Source organism: Leishmania mexicana, chromosome 31 (genome assembly GCF_000234665.1).
Source record: "Leishmania mexicana MHOM/GT/2001/U1103 complete genome, chromosome 31".
Lineage (NCBI taxonomy): Eukaryota > Euglenozoa > Kinetoplastea > Trypanosomatida > Trypanosomatidae > Leishmania > Leishmania mexicana.
This window is the reverse complement of record NC_018335.1, coordinates 896,416-922,233: the sequence shown is the minus strand read 5'-3', so window position 1 is coordinate 922,233 and position 25,818 is coordinate 896,416. Positions and strand designations below refer to the sequence as shown.

The window sequence follows — 25,818 nt, the reverse complement described above, 5'->3', positions numbered from 1 at the left end:
CATCGGTGGGCACACGTTGGCGAGTCCTTTCTTCCTTTCTTTTCCCACCTGCCGCTCCACTCCCCCTCCCCCAGCCCGTGGCGTGAACTTTGAGAGCACCGTTGCCGCGTTTTTGCTGCCCTTTCGAGGTTGCTGTACACGTTGCTGTTGCTGCCTTGCACGCGAGGTGGCTGAAGACGTGTCACGGACCACGGTGTATGCATGTATGCGTGTGTGTGTGGGCCTGGAAAGCTCGCGAGAGCACAAAGGCGTGCGGTGGTGGAGGTGCGTGGAGACCACCGGGTTGTGCTTTTTGCTGTAACGCAAGGCGACGAGGGTGGACATCTCCGTTTCTCCCCGCTTGCCCCCCTCTTTACTTGTGTGTATCGTACACGGACATTCACATACGCTTCTCCCTTGCTCTTTCCTCGTTTACGGGGCTGGTGTCTCACCTGCGGCGGCTCGCTCTCCCTCCAGAGAGCACTGGCGACGGCGTGCTGGTCTTGCTTTACCGCAATCACCTCTCCACCTCTTTTCTCCCACCCGCGCGTCCATGCAAGCCATCGTCTCGTGCCCCCCTCCCCCTGCCCCTCGCCCCTCGCCGCCGATCTCTCTCTCTTGCTTTGCATTTCTCCTTTTTTTTCCTCCTCTTGCCATTGGCCTTCCGCCCGTTGCGGGTTACTGTGTCGCACCTCGTGGCCATCTCTTCCGTCTCTGCGTTGAGGGCATACACCCAAGCCCCGAGCTTGGAAGGTGACAGGCAAAAAAAAGGCGGACGCCCCCCTTTCCTCGCCGCCCACGCCGACTCGCCACTTGCCTCGACAGCTCTCGTAAAACAGCGAGCGTGCCTGACGGCGCAGGGGGTGTGCATGCGCCTCCCCACTCTCTGCCCGAAAGCGCGCACAGGCTCGTTGAAGAGAAAGGAAGAGGAACGCCTCACCACGGGTGTGGGCACGGCACCGACGCTTCCCCTAAGCCACGATTTCTCTCTACTTTGCAGAGTACCTCTCGCGCACACACCCGCTGCTGCCTCCGCCGCTGCCGCCGCATCACAAGGATCAAGACGGAGGGGAAGAGGGAAACATCAACCGCAACGGCGAAGGCTGCTGCATCGCTTTATCATTCCTGTTGTGTATCGACTGGGATCGCCCCGCACACACGCACACGTTTCCATTGCGCAACACGGCTTGGCTCCCGTTGTGGTGGTTTCGGGGCGTAGAGCGGGGTGTTGATGTTTGTGGTTTCCTCAGCACTTTCTCGTGCGGGCTTGCACGCAGGCATACACCGGCGCAAAGACATGGTTTGAAGCACACGCGTGCTGGCCTGCGCTTTCCACCCGTGCCATCAGACGTTCACTGACCTGTGTGCGGAGGCTTTGGCGTTTGAGCGAGGCGACAGGGCAGAGTAAGAGGATTTCGTCTCTTGTCTCTCCCTATCGCTTGGTGCCGCTATTGCGTTGCCCGAGAGAGCCACACGGCAACGTTTCCTCTTCCGTCGGCAACATCATCAGCCCCCACGCTTACTCGCTCTCGCATGTTGTAGCGGGCCCTGCGACACACTTTTCTGCTATTGGTGACGGCATGATCGGTTCTGCACACACGATCGGCATACAGCGAGACGAGATGCAGCTGCGGCCGCCACGCCAACACGAGCCGGCTAACTCGGCCACCGTCGCTGCTCCAGCGCTCGCAAGTGATGCAGCGACGCCAGCTGCTGCATCAGCCGTGTCCTCGGCGCAGGGACTCGCGCGTTACTTCCACGGGTTGGCCGCGGGGGATGAGATGGCTGGGCTGATCCGCGGCCTGCGCAGCTCCATGTGGCAGTGCTACCAGGACTGCCTACACCGTCCCGCAGCTGCACAGGTGCCGACTTTGTCGGTATTGGCAAGTGGAGGGGCGAGTGGCCTGGAGGCATCTGTTGATGGATCTGCGGCGCTCTCATCGCGCATCGATGACGCGCCACTAAGGGAGTCCTCCTTTGCGGATGCCGGCACCCAATTCACGAGCCCAGTGAATCACGGCGTAGGTATGAGCGCGGCACCGCTGGCAACTGCTCCTGCAACGCCCGCCCCAATCCCACCCGGCAAGCTGAAGTCGGTGGAGCGCCGGCAGTACTGGTCGGCCACAAAAGCCGCCATGCTCTTCGCTGTCGAGAGCCCTTCCGTGGCGGAGGAGGCGACCGCGCTTCACTGCTCCGCTATCACACGCTCTCTCCTGTACAACTACTACTATCCTAGTGAAGGTGGGGATGCTGCCAGCCGTTCGCCGCGCGTGAGCACGACGCTTGGAACCGCACCAGCCATGTCCACCCTGCATCGCGGAGAAGTACGGTGGGTATTGAGCGATACGCGTGTCGCTGAGCTCGCCAGGGAGGCGTTGAAAATGGATCGATGCGACGGTGGGGTCTGCGGGTGGCAACGCGCCCTCGCGCTGCTGCGCCAGGTTGACCCCAGTCCGCTCACCTCGACTGTGGAGCTGGAGCTCTACCGCCGCACCAACGGCCACCACTGGGCCGAGGCGCTGAGATGCCTCTGGCGCATCGAGCCCGCTCACTGGACGGAGATGGACGTGGCAGCCGCAGTGCGGTGTCTGTACTCTGCTGGTCGCCGCTACCACCAGGAGAACAGTGTCTCCCTCAGCGCTGACGAAGCCGCCCGGGCTACTACAGAGGGTGGCGAGCGCGGCTCGCACGCCTCTAGCTCCCGCTTTCAGGCGCGGCTGAAAGCGGAGGCGCTGCGCATCCACCACGCCGTTGAGGCGGCAGGGGTGCTGCGATGGAGCACTTCATCTACCTTCAACGATACTCTGGGCCTTGTCGCACTCGACACGGCGGGGTGGCTGGATGCATGTGCGCTGCTCGATAAGCTGCTTGCGGGTGCGGCTGCTGCCGCCTGCTCCGGAGACATGGGCGTGAGGAAGGGTGCCACGAGAGGAGCCGTGGGCGTGGTTCGGCGCGAGAAGGCGCTGCACACTGTGCAGCGCATCACAGGCGACGAGGCTGTTGCTGACAGTGAGCTGTTTCTGGTGTCAACGTTTTACGAAAGTGAAATGCTGTCTCACAGCGACGCTAAACTGGTGGCATCCCACTCGCCGCAGCGCGCGCGGTCCCCTGAGCTCCTCTACCACCTCGTCCGAGCCAATGCGGTGACGGTTCATCAAACGTGCCGCGCGCTTCGGTCCCGCTGGGATGTGGGGCTGCGCTATGTACAGCTCCTGCAAGATGCCTTCGCCGACACCCTCCACCTTCCATCCGACACCGTGGCAACGGAAGACGTGCTCCGACTGTGCATTGCAGGCCAGCAGTGGGAGGCAGCGCTGCGGCTCGTGACAGCTCATCAAGCAGCAATGACCGATAGCGATCGCCTGCCCGCGGCCTCTGAGGTTGCGGCATCGAAAAGGGCAACACTGCCTCAGCACCGGAAACACTACCATGCAGATGTATTTGTGCAGCTGGTGCACCTGTTCGGGTCTGTGCAGGCGTCACGCAGCGCTGCGTATGACCTGATTCACCGTTACGCGGCATCCAGTGCCGCCTTGTCAGCCGCCTGTGTCAAAGTGAACAGAAATAGCAGCACCATGCTGGGGCTTGGACTATCGAAACACTACAACATGAACACTCTCTCACGCGCGTACAACTTCCTCGTACAGAGTGCAGACACACTCGACGCAGCCGAGCAGGTGCTTGAGCACCTCCGGCGTTCTCGATCGCCGCCACTGCAAGGGTGTAGCGCAGCCGCTCACGAGACGAAAGGCCACGCAGGCGGCGGCGCAGGCTGTCCGCTTCGTGATACGGACGCCGAACTGGCTGGGCTCGAGACTGAATCGGTGACTCACATCGCCTACCTATCAGCCGTCGCGGGCGATTGGCGCCGTGCACTGCACCACGCGAACGCGCTACTCCACGAACCGCGCTATCGCACCACTTTCTTCCCGACAGCCCGCCTTCACGACGCGGTGCAGTACGCGCTCGAGCAGGCGCCGTCTCCCGGACCCTCTTGGCAGGTATCGCTGCAGCTCTTCACGGACATGATGGAGCGCAATGTCCCGAGCTCGGAGGTGTCGTTCCAGTCTGCGGTGAAGCGCTGCTTTGCGGGCGGGGTGCCCGATCAGGCGCAGCGGCTTTTTCACTTTGTCCTGCGCAATGGTGTGCGGCCGTGATGAGAAGCAGTCCCTGCGCGAGTGGGCCTATGCCAAGGCGAAGAGCGCACCCACACAAAAAAACGAAAGAAAAACGGTGTACCTCCACCGTTGCTTGGGAGCCGATGACACACACGCACGCGTTGACGTGTCGCGGAGGTGGGCAAAGGGGTGCTTCGTTACCGTTTTGTTTTTTCTTTTGTATTTCTCCTTTTGCTTGCATACGTGCATGCGTGCACGCGAAACCCATCCTGTACAGGTGTGGCTACTTTCTCCATTATGGCGAGGAGAGAAGGTTTGAGAGCGCTACACGAGTACCCCACCCCACCTGGGGGACGCACGCATGCACGTGCCCTTCCTCACTCTCCTGACGCGAGAGTGTCGTGCTGGGTGTGTCGAGCTCAAGCGAAGGCATGTGCCACCCACTCGTGCCCCTTTCCTGCGGATGCGACGCAGGCGGAGGGACGCCTCATCGAAAGAAAACACATCGAGCGCTTCTTCACAGCGCGCTGCTGGCAGCTTGCTCCCCTCTGCTCGCATCGCTCTCTCGATGTTTGCGCCGCGGGAAACCGGGCAACGGCCCCTTCTATGCTTCTCCTCCTACGCTTCGTTTTGGTTCTGCCTGTAACTGTGCGCTGGGGAGTCTCGCGCACCCTGTACCACACGCACGCACACACGCACGTACACACGCGCACGCGTAGAGGAGAAAGGGGCGACTGCAGCTCGAACAGCCGTGCACGGGTTTCTTGCACATTCAACCTGGACGCGATACACTGAGCACGGACGATAAGGAAAGAGGGCGACACGCAGGGGGGGGGGTAGCAACAATACACTCACACGGGCGCGTACATCATGGCGTTTAACGCGTTTGCGAGCTCGACAGCGCCGGGCTTCGGTGCTGCGTCGACGCCGGCTGGAGTATGCGGCTTTGGCCACGCCGGAGGTGCGGCGGGCGCGGCACCTCCGGGAACTGGCGGCTTCAACGCAGCCCCCGCCTCGGCGCCGGCTTCGGGGTTCAGCTTTGGCTCCGGCACGTCGGCTCCCGCTGCCGCGACGCCGACCGCGTCGACCATGGGCTTCGGTGGGTTCAGCGCTGGCAATGCGGCATCCACGTCCGTTCCGGCGGTCAGCGGCTTCTCAACAGCCCAGCAGCCCCTGACGAGCACGCCGACACCGTTTGGTGGTAGCGGATTCGGTCCTGGAGCGGCTTCTGGAGCCGCTGCGTCGGCAACCACAGCTCCGGCAGCCTCTACGCCGTTTGCCACTGCCACCATCCCGGCTACGCCCATCTCCGGAGGGGGAGGCTTCGGCGGCACGACGAGCAGCGCGGCTGCAACTCCCTTCAGCGGCTTCGGCACTAACGCGGGCGCCACCCCCGCTGCCCCCGTCGGTGCCGTCCCTGCCACCGCCCCGGCGAGTGCGTCACTGGCTTCGGGAGGCGTTAAATTTGCCATTGCTCCGGTCGCTTCAGCTTCGGTCGCAAAGGCGCCGGCGAACTTCGGGCCATTTGGTGGTGCAGCTGCTGCGGCGACGCCGGCGCCGGTTGCGCTGACAGCTTCTACTGAGGGTGCCAAGGGACCCTCCAACGCAGGGTTTGGGCCCAACTCTGGCAGCAGCGCCCCCAATGCCGGTTTAACAGTCGGTGGCGCAGGCACGAGCGGTGCCGCCGGCGGTGGCTTCAACTTTGGCGGTGCTGCAACTACGGCCCCTGCGACAGCCGGTGGGTTCAACCTAGGCAGTGCTGCCTCAGCGCTTGCCGCTTCAACGGCAAACAAGGCACCAGCACCTGCTGCGGCGGCCCCTGGGGGCTTTAACTTTGGCGGTGCAGCGTCGAGCTCTGCGGCGGGTCCTGCTGCGGCTACTGCAGCCGGTGGGTTTGGTGTGATGCCGGCTACTCCAACTCCGGCTGCTGCTCCTGCTGCTGCTTCTTCCACCAGTGGTGGTTTCACTTTTGGCGGCACGGGTGCTGCAGCAGCGTCATCCGATGCAACAGCGGCCGCCGGTGTCACAGCGCTTTCAGCAGTGACGGGGTCTCCACCGGCAGCGGCGACAGGGCCAAACGCCACGCCCACTACGGCGGGTGCGACATCATCCTCAAAAAGAGCTGAGAACGCACCACCTTTGTCGACTGCAGCAGCTACCGCCGCCTCGCCGTCGCAGGAGTTCGACGGAAAGAGCCTTGCTGCGGTTCTGCGAAAACTAGATGTTGATATCTCCTTGGATCAGCGACACTTTGCCGACCTTGCCCGCCACGTCGTGGCGCGTGACCGACAGATCATGGCGCGTGGCCGAGAGTTGACCGAAGTTCAGTCAGTCGTGAAGGATGCCCTGACGGCGGCAAAAAGCGCCGAGGCGACGTTGGCGGAGTGCAAGCAGCGGCAAACGACCCTCTCGGAGTACTTGCAGTCTCTGGAAGACAAGATACAGCCGTACTACGCGCAATGGGAGCAGCGACAGCAGGAGCAGCAGGTCCATTCGGCACACCCTTGTGTCGTGGGCCAGCAGCGTGCTGCCACGTACGACAATGTCATGGCGCTGCTGGAAGAGGTTCAGGGCGTGGAGGAGAAGGTGGGACGTGCCGTTCGCCAGCACAATCACTCGCGCGATGAGCTGCTGGGACTCAGCGAGATCGAGGGTACGATGCGGTTGATTGACGGACAGCTGTGCGCACTGCAATGCTGCTCGGCGCTGGCATCCGCGCTAGAGTTGGAACTGGATCGCCTGCTTGGGAAAGCGGCGTAGCACGACGCAGCGACAACAACAGGAAGAGCGGACTACCCTCCCCCCGTGATGTGGGGAATTCGGACGTGGTGACGTGCGGTTGTGCCAGTGACGAGCTCGCCTTGAAATGAGAGGACAAGCACCAACAGTGCGAACAACAAAGAGCGACGAGGAGGCGAAGCGGCTGCGAGGCGTTTGGCTGCACCGCATCGTGTCGTGCGCGTTTTCCTTCGCTCCTCTCTTTTGTTGTCGCCCGGCTCCTCCTCTTTTTTTTTCGTGTGCGAGCGCATCTTCGAAGGGCGCGAGAGAGAAGATGGGAACAGAAGGCGCCACACGTGCTGTACACGCACGTATCTGAGACACCTAACAGGAGCTAACACACCCGCTCACAGACAGCAGAAGGCCAGAATGAGCGAAGGGGCAAGACGAATGGCTGTCCTATTTCTTCTCCGGAGCGGCGGCAAAAAAAGAGAAGCTGCAGAGCTGTGCTGCAGACTGTCCGTGTTCGGTGTGTGTGTGTGTTCGCCGAGGGTTCGCCAATGAACATGGTGGTGTGTGTGGGGATATGCAGTTTGTTTTTCAATTCCTGGCGATGCCAGTCCGGCAGCGTGGTGTGCGCACCTGTGTGGGTGCCCATAGAAGTGGAACACGGGAGAGGAGGGTGTGCGGCTTTCCCGCCAAACAGCCTCCAGCCGTTCATCTCCAACACCGATATCACCTCTGCTCTCCTCTTCACGACGGGAACTGCGCCGTCTGATCCACCCTCCCTCCCATATCCTCCCCCCACTTCCCCTACCTCCAGCGCGCCCCAGCATCTGCTGCACATCGCGCACTCTGCTCCCTTTTGCGCTTTAGAAGAAAAACGTTTGATTGGCTCTCCCTCTCGCAACACGCAGCTCCAGCAACTAGCGTCGCACTCCTCCCTTCTCTCTCGCTGGCGACCCATCTCGTCCTCCTGTGCGCCCCTCTCCCCCTCCCCCTTCCCCACCTCCCGCCACCGTGCCGCGAATCGCGCTTCTCGTTTTGAGCCGTTTCTCTCGGAAGAAGTCCCAACACCTCAGCAGACAGGTATTACTTCACAAGACCCGCACACGCATACACATACACACACAGAGACATATTGAGTCGTCTGTTCAGATAACCATCCCCAGCCCTGCCCCCTTCTCCCTGCCGGCATCCTCATGGTCAGGTTCCTGACGTTTGGCGCCGCAGCCGTCCTCGGCGCTGCTTTCCACACCCACACCTGCTCCCAGCGCATGGCGGCCGAGTGCGCCGCGAAGAAGGAGGCCTTTACGACCAAGTTCAAGCCTTTTGTGCTGGGCGAGGTGCTCAACCTCGCTGAGGATGTCGCAATCTTCCGCTTTCTGCTGGACGACCCGAGCGACGTCTTCGACCTCGTGCCGTGCAGCACGCTGCAAGCACACTTCAAGGAGGGCGCGAACATGGTGGATCAGCCGATGCGCTTCTACACGCCGATCACGTCGAACGGGACGAAGGGCTACTTTGACCTTCTCGTCAAGAAGCAGCGGCCAGGCCGCTTCACCGAGCACCTCTTCTCCATGGATGTGGGCGAGTCGCTGCTGTTCCGTGCCGTGCAGTACAAGCTGACGTACAAGAAGAATCGCTGGACCGATGTAGGCATGATCTGCGGCGGCACAGGCATCTGCCCTATTCTGCAGTTCATGAACGCCTCTCTGGACACGGAGGGCGATTCGACGAAGCTTAGCATGCTCTTTGCCAACCGCTCAGAGAACAAGATCTTGCTCAAGGGCTTGCTTGATGAAAAGGCCCGCGAGCACAAGGATCGACTGAAGATCTTCTACACGGTGGACAACTTTGACGATCCGAGCATGATCGCGAACCCGGTGTACAAGAAGGGCACTCCCTTGACGGTGGACGTCGCGAGCCAGCCGAGTACGAGCCCCGATGGCAGAAAGTACTTCCAAGGCTTTCTGGGGTACATTGATGTGCCGATGTTGCAGGCGACGATGCCAAAGCCATCGCCGTCGACGCTGCTTCTCGTCTGCGGGCCCGACCCGATGATGGTGAAGGTGGTCGGTTCAGCGCCGATGGTGCTGCGTGCCATGTCCGGTGGCCTCGCGTACCAGCCCTCAGGTGCGGTGCTGAACAACGCCGCGGATGTCTCCGGCTTCCTCGGCACCCTGGGCTACCAGAAGGAGATGGTCTACCGCTTCTGAGGCACCTCTGTAGGAGAAGGCGAAGCTGTGGGCACAAGAGTGCCGCCATCGCAAAAAGAGAGGGTTCCTTTACCATCTTGGAAAACCAATTCATGTTGTCGCGTCAACACACACACACACACACACACAGACACAGACACAGACAAAGGCTGGAGGAAGCAGCAGTTGCAGTAGAGGGGGACTGGGCGAGATGCTAGAGACTTGCGGGCGAGCACAGTGGGTGTGGGTGTGTGCCGCCAGGACGGCGAAACCACTCACTTGCCAGCACTCTTCCCCCTCCACGTCTTTCCCTCTCTGAGCTTATTTTTCCGGTTCTCTTTCTGCGCTTGCAACGATCGCCTTGTCAGACAATGCAAGCCGCTCCCCCTCTCCCCCTCCCCCTCCCCCCACACACACTCTTGTCCTGCTCTCTCTGGCGCCTTCTCTCTTATCCCCCTTTTCTTCCCTCATATTTTTTTGTCACTGTAGGGCTGCGGCTGGCAGCTTACCTTGTGCAGTGCCAAGAGTGCGTGACACGGCTGTTTGGGATTGCACAGACTCAGCGGAGCAGCAGGGCAGGGGGGGGTGCGGCACAGCGGGGATGGCTGGAGACGGAGAGGGAAACGTGCGCTCTTCTTTTGCATCTAGTTTCCATCGACGAGTTGTCTGAGAGGCGAATCCTCTCCGCTTCTCCAACGCTTTCTTCACACAGCGAACGTCGCTTCTTTTCTTTGCCGTGGCCAGTCCTCGCCTGCGAGGCATCGCGGACCACGCTGCATGGAGGCAGGCGGGCGGGTGGGCGGGTGGGGGGGGGAGACACGCCGCGCTTCCTTTTTTCTTCTTGTTCTCCATAACATTTTTAAACGCAAAGTGAATTAATGTACAGGCGCACGCCGGTGCTGGCCGATGTGTACGCGTGCATGTGGGTGTATGTCGTGCGCCACGCCGAGGGGGAATGCACGGCGTGGCGACCGGCGCGATGGGCGCGGGTCGGGTGGGGTAGCGTTTGAGGCAGGGGCGGTGCGGCGATGGCACTGGGTCGGCGCACTGCTGTGACACGCGTGTCTAGAGCGCCGCTGCACGCCGCGCGAGGTGGACCTGTGACGGGGCGCGCGGGGGCTCCAGCTGAGTCTGGACTCCTCTGCTGTATGGCGTAGAGTTAGGGCGGAGGGGTGCGGAGCGAGACACGCCGGCAACAAAGAAAATAATAAGGTATATGTTGTCTGCTTTCCGTGTTGATTCTCTCTGCCACGTGCTTTCTGCGAAAGAGGTTGAATAGAGTCGCGTACTGGAGGAGACGCGCAGGTGTCTGCGTGGATACGTTGCGAGTGATCTGTGCTGGGGTGAAATTCTTCCCGCCTCGCCATCGGCACGCACGGAGGAGCCGCGCGCCACAGGAGGCACCTGGCCATTTTATTTTTTATATTTTTTTCTTCTTACCTTCTTACTCCTCTCTCGTACATGATTTCGTTTTTCCTCTTCGTAGGCGCTTGCACATGCATTTTATGTCTGGCAGACTTCGTGTAGATCGAACGTTTGCGTGCGGATGTTGTTGCTTGCTGTTGTGCATACATGCACATACGTAAGCGAGGGGCTGAGGAGAAACAGAACATGGGAGGACGGCAAGCCAAGCTCTCCCCCAACTCCCCTTTCCTCGTTCCCCCGCTTTTCTTGCCGCCATCCAATGCGTACGTATCGTGCGTATGGGGTGCTTGTGCGGTTTGTTGCTCACGTGGTCTCCACCGCTCTCTGTCGCTCTCCTATATATAAATATATATTCAATCGAACAAGGTCTTTACGACGAGAAGGAACCGAAAGAAAATGCGGAGGTGGTGGTGGTGGTGAGTGGTTAAACGAGAGGCAAAGAGGCAGATCGCCGGTTCGGCGTCTTGTCCACGTCTTCACCACTTGCCGTTCCTTCCTCCTACGTGTACTTCGCCTTCGGCGGCCCTCTCTTCCCTGTTTCTGCTTTCATCGCTCCCCTTATCCGTGCGTACGTTTTCATTGTCGTCTGTGTGTGTGCGTGGTGGGGCTAAAATACACCACGGGAGAAGCGCAAAACGAAGGGCGAACCAAACACCCCTCCGCCCCTACACCCTTGTGTAGTCGATTTCGTGATATGTATGCATGTATGGGATTCTCACTAGGTGCACACCATGGTGGTGTGCGTGTGCAAGTGCGTGCAGAGGTATGCGCATAGGTACGCGTGAAGGTGTTTCGAGGCACACGGAGGAAGCCCCCCCCCCCATCACCTTCCCTCCAAAAAAAAGGAAGATACGAGATGGTTATAACGTGGAATGTGCCATAGCATCTTTCTCTGCTCATGAGTGTCGTTGCGCGCGTGCGTGTGCCTGTCTTTTCAAATCGTAAACTTCTCTAATCTCTCCCCTCCCTCTCCCTCTCCCTCCCTCCCCGCATCCCTTTTATTCTCTTATCGGAGTCGTGCGCAGGGCAGTGGGCGCGTCGTTCTCTTTGACATTTGGTGCGTTGTGGTTGGGTCGTTGGTGGTGCTCGTCTTCTGTTCGGTGTGCTCACCCTCTTTGCTTCGGTCTGTTTCCTTGTGGAGGAGGGGGCGGGGACGTTTGAGGGTTTCTTAACGCGTGTCTCCCTCCTCTCCTCCATTTCCCATCCCGTTCTGGAGACTGTGGTCTGCGGTCCACTTTTAGTCTCCCCCATTTCGCATTCGCGTGCCAGCACACAACACACAGACACACACACACACACACACACCACAGGGTTATGCTCACGCCGTTTGTCCTGACGTTTTTTTTCTTTTGGCTGTACTCCCTCCTGTTCTCTCCCTCTCCTCTTTCTGAGTCTCTCGACCCCCTCCCCCTCCCACGCTGGGTTTGGCGAGGGCAGTCTTGCTGTCTTGTGTGGCATGCGCGTTGGGTTGTGCCGGCATGGATGATGGGTCGATGGGTGGTCCAAGCACGTGAGCGTGTGTGCGTGTGGGGTTTCCCAAATGTTTTCGTTGTCCCCTCTTTTGAATTTTGTTCGTTGTCACAAAGAGGCGCTGGCCGACTTTATGTGTTCTTCGCTTTTCCCCGTCTGCGTTGCGCCTACGTATAATGCCGAGACATCATGGAGGGAGACGAAAACTGAGCGTCGCATGTGCTTGGGTCAAACCCCAGCAACGTAATGACGGCGGCATCCAGGCATTGCCGTGAGGGCACCATCTCACGGCTGCACCATGCGCTGTTTCTGGCATTCCTACTCTTCTTTTTACCTTCGCCGCTGTCAGCCCCCCCCCCCCCCCAACCCTCCCCGCTGAGCTTCTACTGCTCCTTCCCTTCAACCACGTTTTTGTTATCACACCTCTGCCGCCAGCGTCCCGTCAGAGGGCCTGCAATTTTCTCGCTCGCCCCGTCTATACTGATGCCCCCCCCCCCCCCCAGTCAGCGGTGCGGTGTGACGCGTTTTTCTTTCAACTCTGCTGGCGTCATCCGTGAACACAGACACTGACACCATCAATGAACCACTCGCAGAGGCACAACCGTACAGCTGTGCCGATAGGCCAGCGTTAAACAAGGGCGGCACACCTGCCCGCGTTAGAGCACCGCTCACGACCTTCCGAGGCACACGCGCACTTCACCGCGCATCTTCGACTGCACTATGGCTGTGCACTCGTCGTCACCACCGAACTCCCGACCACCGACAGAGGCATCGGTACCCTCGCGCGCTCTGGCGGCTCACCTAGCGGCACCGATGTTCCTTGTGAACGCATCTGTTGCCAGTGCTCGTGGCGCGCGCTCCGGTGTGGTCGGAAAACTTGCTGTGGAGTCCGCCCGCGTCCCGTCGCTGGTGCGGAGCGACGGCCTCTAGCTGCAGCTGGACCATGGCCACCATGGAGGTGGTGCAGGCTGTCGTACCATGGCTGCTGCGCATCTTTTTCTTACGAACGCCATTCCTAAGAGGTCGATGTGGCGCTTCTACTTGAAGGGGCGCTCTCGCAAGGTCCGACACCAGTGGGCCAGATCCTGAATACCGGAAAGAGCTTCGTCGTGAGCACAGTGGCTGGGCTTGTGTTTTTTAGAAGCGGAGGTGACGCCGATGTGGGGTGCCAGTGCGCTCTTGATGCTCTTAGGCCGGGCGCTGGTAGTGTGCGACCCCGCAAGTGAGCCTTCTGAAGGGGCGACGAGGACGAATTGTGAAGAGGTACAGGCATGGTGGCGGCCTTTCGGGAAAGGCCGTTCTCGACGGTGTGCGAAGGGAAAACCACAACGTGCACAAAGCCATTGCTGATGTCCTTTTGGCATGCAATGCAAGGACCGCGCCTGTCCTTAGCTCTGCGACGAAGAAGGAGAGGTCTTGGCGCCTGCCGCGTTCTTTCCAGTCACATGAATATGCAAGGTAAAGCGTGCTGAGCCACTCGCTAGTGGGAAGTTGGCCAATGACAGCGCCCCCCCTCTCCTTCGTCTGTGGTGACGTTTCGAAAGCTGTACCCACATGCGAAAACAAACGACGGACGCGTCTCTAAGTGACGCTTCCCTGGATCCACCTGGCACCTTTCTCCCACCTCTCGCGCTACAGCCTCATTGCACCTCCCTTCCCCTTCTCCTTACCCCCTCCCCCCACTTTGTCTCCTGTGCTCTCTTCCTGGCTTGCTCCGTCCATTCGATGTCGGCCACGGGTCTATCTGCTGTGTAGGTATCCGTGATCCTTCAAGTCAAGCCACGCAGCACACAAGAGCAACAACAAGCACGTGAAAGCAGAGGAAAAGTGTCGTCTAGTGAGGGCACCCTTTGTTTTGCTCGCCTACCCGCATCTGCCGCGTTCCACAAGCGTCCCGTCCCCTCACCTCTCTTCCTTGCCACACACGCACACACAGTTGTGGGGGTATTGGAGAGAGCGGAGTGGCGGTCATGTGAGAGCGCGCACGTTTTATTTTTTTCGTTTTATTTCCTCTTTAGTGCTGCTGCTGCTGCCGCTGCGACCGCACGTGCATTTTCTCTGTACATATATGGGTGCTAGAGAGCTCTCTCGCTGGTGATTTTGTGGCTCTCGTGAATCATCTATTTCAACGACTAGGCGTGGCGGGGCGGGTGCGGTGCTCAGCAAGAAGCGGCTTCTCTCCTTGTCCACCGCCTCTTCCGCACGCCTCCACGTAACAGGCGCTTCATGTGCTTTGGCAGGTGGGCACTCCACAGCCATTGCGCGACTGCTGCCGCGTATCGCAGCCACAGATCAGATTTCCGTACGACTTTGGCGCTTCCACTTGCCCCTCCGTTGCTTTAGCGCCTCATTTTTCCCCTCTCTCAGTGTCGCCATGGCAAAACGCAGAGGTACTGCTTCCAAGTCAGAGGCGAATTCTCTGCAGCCCCGCACGAAAACCTACGAGTGGGGCGGCCCGGTGGGAGCCCTCTTCATGGTTGCTTTTCTCCCCACACTGGTGGTAGCGCTGAACAGCCTGTGCGCTGGGGAGCAGTGCAGCCTCATGCAGGCAATGCGGCTGCCTGCACTGATGAAGGAGGTGGTGCAGAGCGCGCGGCCGATGCTGCGGACGGCGATCGGCATCGAGCTTGTGTGGATCGCCGCTCACGCCGTATTTTCCATCCTCCCTATTGGCAAACTCGTCCACGGCAGCGAGCTCCGCAGCGGCGAGCGACTTTCCTACCGCATGAACGCCATCCACGCCTTCGTTGTCGCGCACCTCGTGCTCTTTGGCCTGCACTTCACCTCCACCCTCAACATGGCTGTTGTGGCCGACCTTTACCACCCCCTCATGATCGGCGCCATTCTTATCTCGTTTGCCATGTCGGTCGTGCTGTACGCGGCGTCGTACCGCAGTCGCAACGTACTCACGGCTCTCGGTGGCAACACCGGGAGCGTTCTGTATGACTTTTGGGTCGGCCGCGAGCTGAACCCGCGCACCGGTCCGCTGGACTGGAAGCTGATGTGCGAACTGCGTCCCGGCCTCATTGGCTGGAGCATTCTCAACTGGGCATTCGTGTGCAAGTCGGCCGAGCTGGGTACCGTGACGCCGAGCATCGTGCTCACCGCACTTTTCGAGTCTTTCTACGTCCTGGATGGCCTGCTGCTGGAGGCGGGAAATCTCAGCATGATGGACATTGTGACGGACGGCTTTGGCTTTATGCTGTGCTTTGGCGACCTTGCGTGGGTACCGTTTACGTACACGCTGCAGACGAAGTACCTCGTCCACCACCCCGCGCACCTCTCGCTCGTGCATCTGTCCCTGTGCGCTTCCCTTACTGCCGCCGGGTACCTGATCTTCCGCAATGCGAACACGGAAAAGGACCGCTTCCGAAAAAATCCGCAGGACCCGCGCGTGCAGCACCTGCGCGTCATGAAGACCTCCAAAGGCAAGTCCCTCATCATCTCCGGCTACTGGGGCGTGTGCCGGCACCCAAACTACGTTGGTGACTGGCTGATGGCGCTCGGCTGGGCGGCGTTTAGCGGCACGGCAGAGTTGCTGCCGTACTTTCATCCTGTTTACTTTGGCCTCCTCCTCATGCACCGTCAGCTGCGTGATGAGCAGCAGATGCGAGAGAAGTACGGCAAGGAGGACTGGAACGCGTTCTGCCGCGTCGTCAAGTATCGGCTGTTCCCGTACATATACTAGATGAGTGGACGAGAGAACTCAGAGCGAGGAGCGAGGGCCGGTGTGTGTGTCTGTGTGTATGTGGTGTGTGGTCATCGCCCCCCCCCCCGGCGAACAATGCAACGGAATAAAACACGAAGAGAACGTGCAGTGGATCCGCCGCGTGTGCATAGAACGGAGGCTGCGAACGGAGGGCAAGGAACGCCGTTTTGCACCAATGTTGTGCGTGCACTGCGTGCTGCCTTTCCCACGCCTCCTCCCCTTGACTTGCTGCCGTGATTGTATTGATGAGCTCGTTTTCTTCTCATGTGCACTTGCGCTGGGCAAAAAAGGGGGCAGCGCGCTGAGGGGGTGTATGTGTGTATGGGGATGTGCGGTCTTGCTCCTCCCCACCCCTCCTCCTACTCGGCTGAACAGACAAGGCAAGTGGAACGTGCAAAAGAAGGCAAATATGCACACGCAATGAACAGCGGGGTGTCCTCCTCCTCGTGTGCATGTGCCTGTCTGTGTGTGCCTGAGTCGTGAAGGCGCGTAATGGTCTTCGGATGGTGTCTTAAGTGGCTGGTGACACGGACACCATCGCTGCCATGAAAGCAGCATTTCCCTTTATTTTCGTTTTCAAAGCGTGCAGACGACTTGCAGATGGTGTGGGTTGTGGAGGGGGGGGGGGCGCTGCCATGGAGTGCATCCCGAGAGCGGACAAGCAGGTCTCGAGTGCTCCCCTTGTTATCGGACAAGTCATGTGCGCTGCAGTCCTCCACATGCGAACCACTGCAGTTTGGTGTTGTCAGCGCACCTCTGCTGTATAGATGGAGTGGGGCTTTTTGAATGTGTCCCGCGTTTATCGCTGCGTGACACCGCCAGCGACTGCCTCGCAACTGTGGTCTCTTTACTCGGCCCATCCTCTGCTCTCTCCCTCAAGGTTAACACAGAGAGCGTGCCACCTATTTTGGTCGCTCTCGCGCTTCCTTCGCTGGAAGGCCACCGAAACGTGCACGCTGGATGCGCGCCATCGCGGCATCTCTGTCCAACCCCCCTTTCCCCTCCCCACTCACTCACCCACCCAAAAAAACCATATACACATCACTCCCACGTGCTGCTGCCGCGATCGTCCCCCTCCGCCCTCCATCGTTTGCCGCTCGCGTGTGCGCGTGTAGCACGGACACTCGAAGGGGAAAAAGCAAGACACGCTCACATTCCGCGTCCATAAACACACATACACACATCGAGAGAGAGAGAGAGATCAGCATGCTCCGGATAGAGGTCCATTTTTCTTCTATTATTCGTCCGATTTCGTTTTACGGGTTGTCCTTTCTCCGCTGAGTCCACGACTGATCAGTAAGCACCTGGGCGGTACGCATAGACACACACACTCACACACCCGGGCGCGCACACATAGAGGCATATAGAGAGAGGCATTCGCGAGCACGCCCACTCCGCGTTGCCTCTTTCAAGGTGTACTGTGAGGAGGCACAAAGCGAGAGAGAGGACGGGGTTGATAGCGTCGCCATGTCGTGGGTTCGCGTTGAATGCAGCGGTGGCTATTGCTACGCAGCTCCTTCTCACGGCAGGTGCGTCCCAAAGCTGGATGGAATGGCGCGGCTCTTTCAGGCCCCATTTTGCCTCCGGGAGCTACACGCCTTCACCACACTGAGCGACAATGCCCCTGCCATCTCCGGCCGGAACAACGGCGACTCGTGTGGTGTTCTTGGCACGGACGAGAGCGTGAACGCGTGCATCATCGTTGATCAACGCAACTTGGGGGGCCATCTTGGCCTTACGACGGTCACCGTCGGTGACGAGGAGGACGCCGGGGTGTCGGACTCGCCGCCGCTGCGGCTGCTGCTCAATCGTGTGTTTGCAGTGCTCTGCAGCACAAGCGAGCGCGGTGTGCAACTTCTGTTGGACGCACTCTGTACCCGCGCACCGCCGCCGCTGACGGCAGTGGCAAGTGCTGAGGCCGCTATCGTGCATGAAGATGATGGCGGGCGACGTGTGCCACCTGCTCTGTGGCTCGCACGCACTCAAGAAGCAGGCAGCACTCCGCAGAATACCTCCGGCGGCGTCGGCACCTCGTCCAATCGACAGTTCCTGGCCAAGCTTACGCAGGGCTGCTCCACCGTCGAAGGTGTAGCCGGGGCTGTAGAAACACTGTCCCTGCAGCCACTCCTTTCGGATATGGCGGCCGCAACGAAGCCGAACCATGCGGCACGCGCACTAACACAAGTGGCATCCGGTACTGCAAGCACGCTGCCCGCGCATCCGTCCACCGCCTTTTCCGAATTTCCCGGGTCCGCCTCGCAGGTGATCCGACCTCCCCTGAGCTACGCCGCTGCGCTGCGCCGCCGCTCGTTGCTTTTCTTTCTACCGCAAGGCGTTGTGCCACTGAGCATGCTGGCGATTCATCTTCAGCTCTCCCCGCGGCAAGTGAAGTGCCAGCAGAAGGAAGCCGCCTCCGCACCCTGCGGTGGTGGGGTCAGCGCTCAAAGGGCTGCACTGAGTTTAACAGGAGACGCCTCTACCGCCACTGGCGGCTTAACAACATCGCTTCATGCCGTTCTTCTCGAGGAGCTGGAGCACGTGCGTGTCGGTGCCGTACGGGCAGGAGGGGGTCACGAGAGCAACTGTGCCTCTTGCGCGTCCGCGCAGGGGTGTTGCTGCGCGGTGCGGGTGCACTGTGTCTCGCACTTGCGACGACACGGTGACAAACTGCTCAAAATGAACTCCAGCTGGGCCGCCGTGGCACGCACAGCCGAGGAGAGCGGCAGGGTGCTGATGTGGGCGATTGCACGGTTGCTTGCGGGCAGCGAGAGGCCGATGCACACGAGTCAAGCCATGGACCTGAGGCACCTCATCTTGCATGATCTGTGGGCTCGCGAGCACTTGACTGGCGGCGAGGAGAGGGGAACCACCGCTAATGGTCGCGCGGCGTCAGCAGCGCAAGCAGGCACGGCTCCTCTTGTGGCTGTTTACTCGCCATCTGGTCTGCTGCTCGCCTCCGCCAAGTTCTCGATGCTTCTCAGCCACGAGGAGCAGGTGCTGCTGTCGGCTGCTGCGATCGACCGTTTGGCTCGCTACGCGGCACCTCGCTCTTTGTGCAGGCCTCATGCAAGCGCGGCAGCTGCAGATGCGCTCAGCTGGACATCCTGGCCAATGCGCATGGGTGAAGCCGCAGGCAAGCCTTCCGCTGCGGTGGTAATGGACGTGCTTCTCATCACTGTTGGCGACGCCTTGGCCTTTTGTCTGGCCTTTCCACGTACGCCGTCTTCGGGATCCGCGCCACCATTGTCGTCGTTGCGGTCGGTGCAGTCGCTCCTGGAGTCTGCGGTGTCAAAGGCCCGCTCTCGAGTCGAGGTGCCTTCGACAGGGAGGTCCGCGCCACTCGCCTCCGCTTTGGTGTTTGCGTGTACGCACAGCACTACCCCTTACACGCCAACCTTCCACGATGCCCTTTTCGCAGTGACGGCACTCGAGGACGCTCTGGACGCGGCGAAGAAGACGTCGTCAGGCGTGTCAGCGAACTCGGCGGCTGGTGAGCAGATGGGCGTCGCACAATACTTGCATCAGTTACTTTGGCGAGAGATGCTCCACATGCAGACGCCGAATGAACAGGGTGCTGGTGCCGCAGCGGAGAACGCGCCAGCTTTCACTAGTGGCGCAACATCGACTCCGCACCCAGCGAACGTGAGCGCCGCGGTGGCCGCAAGCAGCTTGATGAACAGCACTGGCGGGGATGGACGCCATCCGAAGAGGGTGTCAAGTGCGCTTCACAAGGTCTTCTCGTGCCTTCCGCTGCGCCACAACGATTCGAGTAAAGGCGTCGCCTCAAGGCAACTGTACATCACCGCAGCGCAGCAGCAGTCCAGCACCTACGTGAATCACCCGAGCAAAGGGGTGCATCTGTCGTCGCCGATACCGCTGCTGAATGCGTATCGGACGCAGTGCAGCAACCCATACGCCGCCTTTCTGCTGGCCATGCCGCTGGAGGAGATGCTGTGCTACGTCGCTGCCCTCGTCACCCGCAACGAACTAGGCACGCTGCGGCCCAGCTATGAACTGGGGTTGCACTCCTTTTTCTTTCTACAACGGCCTGTTGCGGCAGCAGCAGCCAAGCACCGACACGCTGCATCCGCAAAGGCGTCGGGGTCGCAAATGTGGCAGACGGCGAGTGCCGCTGCGCAGCCGCCAGCACCGCCGACGCGGTTCGGCGTCTCGTTCGCCCGATTTCGCCTGCAGCAGTCGTCGTGCACTCACGCCGTCATACCGGAGGAATGGGCTGACGCGGATGGCGCACCAGACGGCTCTGGCGGCCGGCTGGCCTTCTTCGAGGACCCCTCGCTGCTGTTACGGCTCCACACGCATGGTGTGTCACTCGAAGGAAACACTGTAGATGGGAAGCGTGGGGAGGGCGAGGGCAGTGAGAGGGCGTACGGTGACACCAGCCAGTGGCTGAAAGAGTCTTCTTCAGTGGACGTCGCGCTAGAGACGCAGGTGTCTGTGGTGCCCGTGTGGACGCTTCTGCAGGCTGTACCCGACGAGTCGTTGGCAACCAGAGAGCGCAGTGGCTCGGACACAGAAACGAGCGACTCGGACTGTTTTGCCGCAGCCAATGACTTCCGTGGTGTTCATCGGTTTGTCCCCTCCAGCGTCGACGAAGACGTGCAGCTGGTCACCTCACTCCATTACGCTTACCCACAGCGGCTCTGTCACCGCAAGCCGGCAGCTTCGCCAGTGAACGCAACGCTCTCGACACCTCCACCTGCTTCTGCGCAGCATACATCCTCCTCGGCTTTGCCGCATCCACAACCCTCGGACTACTTACCACAGGCAAGCGCCACCGACACTGCCGCCGCAAGGCCCAAGAAAGACTCTGTTGCTCTGGCATGGTGCCAAGTGGAGGCGGTGGTAAGCATCTGCGGCGACATTACTGGAACACGACAGAGCATCATGGCGAAGGCTCTGCAGCGTCACGCGCTCTCTAGGTCAGCAGAAGCAGAGCTCATGGGCACGGATCACAAACACGGCAGCGGCGGCGCTTCCGCGCTATTTGCTGCCGTGGCGCCAGACAGCCTTCCAGCGGAGTGGGAGTACGCTGCCGGTGCGCCACCAAAGATGGCGGATCTGTGTCGCGAAGTGGTGTGGTGTCAAGAAGCGGCTCTGGCGCTGTTGGAGGGGGCTTCCTGTGCCACTTAGAGACCATGAAAGGGGGGAGGGGAGGGTGCGATGGGAAAGCAACTCGCCACACTCTCACTCGTCCTCGTCCATGGCAAGCTGATGTGTGATCACCATTACTGGCAAAGGCTCGATTGTGCTACAGCGTTCAATGAAGTATACAACGAAGAGGAGCAGAATGCGCGCGATCTCCGCGGTGTATCCTGTGCACACACAAAAAACGCAGGCACACACACACGCGCACAGACACGCGGCAAAAGAAGCACACGGCGTCTTGCGAGGAGTGTCGTGGCAGCGCTGTTCCGACGCCCTCTCCCTGCATATCCCACGATCTCTGATCACTGCTGCGAAAGCGCATACACATGCGGGGAGCAGGGTGCGGGTGGAGAGCGGAGGCCGTGGGTGGCGGGATCAGGGACGCACCGTTCTCACCATTGATGCCGCCTACTGCGTTCACTGCCCTCAGGAGTCGCGCCGCTCATCACGCTCTTCGTCCTTTCCCCTCGAAGGGGACGGGCTTTGTTCAGGCAGCTTGTGCACTCTCATCTCTCCCTCCCTTCTTTTTTTGTTTTCGCTCCTCTTGATGCTGCACACGTATACACAGACACGTGAAGGCATACGCTTTGCAGATTGCGTGTCGTGCCGTATTCCCTCTCCTCCTTGGCCCCCGCCTCGACGGGACACACACTTACAGCACCGTGCAACTTGGTAGCCGCAACGTGTCTCTCTCTCTCTCTTGCTCGGTGCTGTAAGTGTCTGTCTGTGCCTGTGTGGTCGTTCCTGCCAGTGCGCTGGAGGTGGAGTGCCTCCGTCGCCCTTTTTTTTGTGTATGCAGCGGCTGCTGCGCGCGCTGGCTACGCGCTGATCTCGCTCGCTCCCATTATGGTGCCACTGCCGACAGCGCCAGTCAAGCGACGTCGGCGTTTTCGTTTCTTCTTCTTCCTGTTTTGCGGACTTTCACATCACAGCAAGCCATGGCGCGTCAACCCGGCTCCGCGGAGGAGCTGTACGAGCTTGTGTGTGCTCTGCAAAAGGAGCAGCAACGGACACAGGCCGACCTCCGCGCGGTGCAACGGCGCACCGAGGCGCTACGGCAGGAGGTGCACTGCCAGGAAGTACTTATTGCCGAAGAGCAGGCGAGGCATGAGGAGCTCGCCGAAAAGCATACGCAAGGCTATGTCGAACGCCGGCTTGCGGAGGCGCACGCAAGGGGAGCTGCACGGGCCAGTGCTGACGCGGCGCAGGAGTTGCGTTGTGCGAGGCGGGCCTTTGTGCGGAAGTGCCATGACCACGTTCTCTCGGTCGAGAAAGGGCCAACGGATGCTAGGCTGTCCGGCATGCCTGTTGCACGAAGCAACTCCACACCTATTTCCTCTGCTGCAGATGAGTCGTGCTCAGGCTCCTTAAGTGCTGTGGGGGTCGAGCCACGCCGTGAGGCGACGCTCATGCCGGCTGCGGCTGTGCATCAGCTGCTCCTCTTGCTGAGAACAAAGCTGACGTGGTGCATCGAGGTGGGGGCGACGGCGGTGCCTGCCCCACACACTGTCTCATCTGCCGTGGCACCGACGACGGAGGGGAGTTCAAGTGAGCAGCCTCTTGACGGCAGACTTTCCAACGAGCAATGTGCAGCCGCTAAAGTGGCCACCAGCGTGATGCCTCCGCTTATCGCTGAGAAAATCCCTCACGGGCCACCACCAAAATCCATGACGGATGTGTGCGTGCGTGGCGCTGCTGATGGCCAAAGTTCCCCCCGTGAAAAGAAGCGTATTGGCTTTGCACCGGGGTGCTGCTTCGAGCGGGTGACGGCCGTGGCCGCCGCCAACGTGAATCGCGGCACGAGAAAAATGTGGCTGACGGAGGGCCCACCTTGTGTCCGCGGCAGTGCTGCAGTTGTGCCACCGCCTGCTAGCGTAACGGCCGATGGCGACCACCACCCTTCGAACGCTTACCTGAGAAATGGGTCACTCCCGCGCAAACAACACTGCAGCGGCCACTTCACCGTGCGCGTGGCCTCGCGCTCTGCGACACTCGTTGCTGAGGCCGCAGCCCTTGGCGCAAAGCGCTCGCGCGCCTCCGAAGCTGCGAACACCACCCAGTCATCACCCCGGAAAGCAGCGAGAACAGATGGCGATAAGGGAGTTTCCGCCTGCAGTGCGCCACAGGGCACCAGTGTCGCCGCTGTGTTTCCACCCGCGTACACGAACAATCGTGACCGCCTTGTTGCCCCGGTAGACTTGCTGTCGCCGCGGTCTGCTGAGGCTCGGCCCAACGGCAGCGGTGGATCGGGCCGACGCACAGTGTGGACATGGACGCGCGGGACGTCGCATAAGCAATGAGGCGTGAGAGAGGGGAGGGGCCGCGAAAAAATATAAAAAAGAACGTTCAAGTTGGTCAGAGGTGTGGAGGTGTGGGGCCGGCGAGCGATACGCGGCGTTGTGCGAAAGATTCGGTGATATGGCCCTTTTCATTTGTTTTTCGTCTTTTGGAGCTTTTTGCTCCCTGTTTGTGTGTACTGTTGCACCCCCCCTTCGGTTTCTCGTGCGCCTTCCTCCATTTGCCGTCATTTGCTACCGTCTTCAGAGATAATACCACGAAATTGCCTGGCTAGTTGAGAAGGGGGGGGCGAGGAGGGGGAGGGGGTGCTCTGCCCTCCTGCACGTTCAGTTGTTGGTCTGCTGTGCCATGCCCCACCCCCTTCCCCCTCGCGCGCTGCGAGTGTGTGACGGTACCGCTGTTTTTGATCCCTTGGTGTCGCTTCTCCAGGCTGCCACTCGGGACGACTTCTGCTTGGTGTTTTCTTCTGCTATCCGTGCTTCTTCGCTGTTTCCATGTGCGCAGTACTCGATCACACATACGAAACAGAAAAACGTGCATCGGAGGCAGGGGTGTAGAGAGTCCTTCGGGCTTCGGCCCTCGGTCCATCATCTTGACCACTCCATCGGGGAGACTTGGCGTGCAGCGGCATCTGCGTGTCGAGGGAGCTACTGCGCCATTTCTTTTTTGCGCCTCCTCCTTCCCTTTGATGGACGAGCCGCACTACGGAGGCATTCGTCCCTGCGGAGAGGAAGTGGCATGCGCCATACCGCGTCATCATGGCCCGTGGCGCAGCAGACGGTTCTGCGGAAGTGGAGCAACTACCACCTCTCCATCTCGACATGCCTTCTCAATTCTTTTCTTCACCTCTCCTGTCCTTTTTTTCTCGTGTTTATTTATTTTTCTTTGTCCCTCGTTGGGTGTCGTTGTCTTTGGTCGTTTGACGACTTTTCCAATGGCTTCACGTGCCTCGGGCGTGTCAACGCACTCAACTCTCCCCGCCCCGCCCTCCTCTTTCCCTATGGGCGGCAGGGTGTGCGCCCTTTTCATGCGCGTTCGTTATAGCAAGATAGAGGTGTGCTAATTCGCATCTTCCCTCGCGTACGCCCACATAGACGTACTGCACGAGGTGCGGTGTGGACGCCACTGCTACCATCGCAACCGCTCGGCAAGGAAACGAGGCCGAAGTATCACCCTCATGTATCCGTGCGCACGCCTCTTCCTTTGCATTTTTTCGCGTCTTCTGTTTGATCCTCATGCTTCTTGTGCGGTGTTTGTCTTCCTCCCCCACCGTCCTCCGCCACTGTTTCTTTGCTGTTGCCTGAGCTGGCTGTGATTCGCGGCGTACGCTCTTTTCTCACGACCCTCTCTCTCTGCGTCCTCCCTTCTCCTCTCCTTTTGCCCGCCAACACACTCCCACACGCGTTTGTTGTTGGACACGGTGCTGGGAAGGCGGGGGTAAATTTGGTTGCGAGTGTGTGCAGGCGAGTGTCCTTGAGAGCGACGACATTGTACGACATAGCCCACCCTCTTCTAGACCTTCACTCCTTTCGTATAACCCCCTCACTCGCTCACAAAGCAGAAGTGCGGCATCAGTCTTGCTATTCTCTCTCTCGGTTGAGGCGGCGCTCTCCCACATACCCCACCTGTATTGTTGCCCAACGTTCTTCGATGGCAACGGTCGGGATACGCACGGCCTGAGCACAGCGTTGATTGTAGCGTGCCGTGTGTCCACCTTTGTCCTCCCCCTCTCTATACAGAGCAACGTCCTCTCCGTCTTGGTCAGCTTGCGGCACTTTTGCGAGCCGACGAATTTGAGCTGCGAAATTTTGGTTGGGTGAGCACAGGAAGCAGAGGGGCTTATTGGCTCATCGCACACACACCCACCACTCCGCTCTCTTGGTCTGTGCTGCGCTTTGCCGATACCTTTGGGCACAAACTTTCTGCGCTGCACATCGCTTTCCCCTGTCTGTATCTCGGTGTGTCCTTGTGTGGCTTTCAACTCTGTTCGCTCCCGTTTTCATTGTATCCTCCTCGTCGTCGTTGATTCGGGTGCTTGTGTGCCACGCCTGCAACACCGCGCCCCTTCCTCTCCTTCTCTGTGCCCGTCGTCGCCCTTCCGCTCGCCCACCGTACTTTTCCGTGCGTCTGTCTCACGTGCTTCTTGTCTTTGCTCTCCCTCCCTCCCCTCCCCTTCTTTTCGTCTGTCCTTGCGCCATTTCGCTGCTCACACTCTCACCTCCGCGCACACACCCTTCGCCCCCTCCCTCTCTCTCCCCTTTCTTCTTACTCTGTCTGTGCCTGTGTGTGTCTATCTATGTGTGTGTCCTGCTTTTCACTTGGCGTGTCGTTTTTCTATTCACCAACCCTGCCTCTTATCGTCGCGGGTTTGCTAAAAGGGTCGACCTCCCACCCACCCACTCATCCTTCTTCGCACACTTTTTACTTATCTTTTTCGAATCTCGCCTTCCGTCTCTCTCTCCCTCTCCCTCTCCCGTTGTCTCTCGGCGCTCGGCATCTCACCGCTCTCTGCAGCTGTTCGAGTTGTTGCGGGTAACCTGCTACTTTCCCTTCCGGTGCTTCTCTCTCATCGTCCATTCTTTGTTTTGTGTGTTCTTGTGTAGCTCGTTTTGTGAGCAGCGCGGGGAGCACCCACCCACCCACACACACACATATACACATACACTTCTCCATTTTCCTTTCACTCTCCGCCACTTGCATCGCTCTCCGTCGTTCTCGCCATCCGAGTAGCGGGCGT

General features: G+C 59.9%; 6 protein-coding genes and 1 pseudogene across 6 annotated transcripts, besides 1 other annotated feature; all 7 read left to right on the top strand.

Annotated features, from left to right (window-relative positions):
* Positions 1-1,559: 1,559 nt before the first annotated feature.
* On the top strand, positions 1,560-4,136 carry LMXM_31_2360 (conserved hypothetical protein; the record flags this gene model as incomplete). The annotated part of the gene is made up of 1 exon (XM_003878034.1): positions 1,560-4,136. The coding sequence occupies one exon, from the start codon at positions 1,560-1,562 to the stop codon at positions 4,134-4,136; it is 2,577 nt and encodes an 858-aa protein (XP_003878083.1).
* An 831-nt stretch (positions 4,137-4,967) lies between these two features.
* LMXM_31_2350 (conserved hypothetical protein) lies at positions 4,968-6,857 on the top strand (the record flags this gene model as incomplete). Its single annotated transcript, XM_003878033.1, has 1 exon — positions 4,968-6,857. One exon carries the CDS (start codon positions 4,968-4,970, stop codon positions 6,855-6,857), a length of 1,890 nt encoding a protein of 629 aa, XP_003878082.1.
* A 1,160-nt stretch (positions 6,858-8,017) lies between these two features.
* On the top strand, positions 8,018-9,034 carry LMXM_31_2340 (putative cytochrome-b5 reductase; the record flags this gene model as incomplete). The annotated part of the gene is made up of 1 exon (XM_003878032.1): positions 8,018-9,034. The coding sequence occupies one exon, from the start codon at positions 8,018-8,020 to the stop codon at positions 9,032-9,034; it is 1,017 nt and encodes a 338-aa protein (XP_003878081.1).
* A 3,687-nt stretch (positions 9,035-12,721) lies between these two features.
* LMXM_31_2330 lies at positions 12,722-13,258 on the top strand (annotated as a pseudogene).
* Positions 12,722-13,258: a sequence feature.
* Positions 13,259-14,282: 1,024 nt separating this feature from the next.
* On the top strand, positions 14,283-15,596 carry LMXM_31_2320 (putative C-14 sterol reductase; the record flags this gene model as incomplete). Its single annotated transcript, XM_003878031.1, has 1 exon — positions 14,283-15,596. The coding sequence occupies one exon, from the start codon at positions 14,283-14,285 to the stop codon at positions 15,594-15,596; it is 1,314 nt and encodes a 437-aa protein (XP_003878080.1).
* A 1,488-nt stretch (positions 15,597-17,084) lies between these two features.
* On the top strand, positions 17,085-20,768 carry LMXM_31_2310 (conserved hypothetical protein; the record flags this gene model as incomplete). Its single annotated transcript, XM_003878030.1, has 1 exon — positions 17,085-20,768. One exon carries the CDS (start codon positions 17,085-17,087, stop codon positions 20,766-20,768), a length of 3,684 nt encoding a protein of 1,227 aa, XP_003878079.1.
* A 953-nt stretch (positions 20,769-21,721) lies between these two features.
* LMXM_31_2300 (hypothetical protein, unknown function) lies at positions 21,722-23,083 on the top strand (the record flags this gene model as incomplete). The annotated part of the gene is made up of 1 exon (XM_003878029.1): positions 21,722-23,083. One exon carries the CDS (start codon positions 21,722-21,724, stop codon positions 23,081-23,083), a length of 1,362 nt encoding a protein of 453 aa, XP_003878078.1.
* Positions 23,084-25,818: the final 2,735 nt, after the last annotated feature.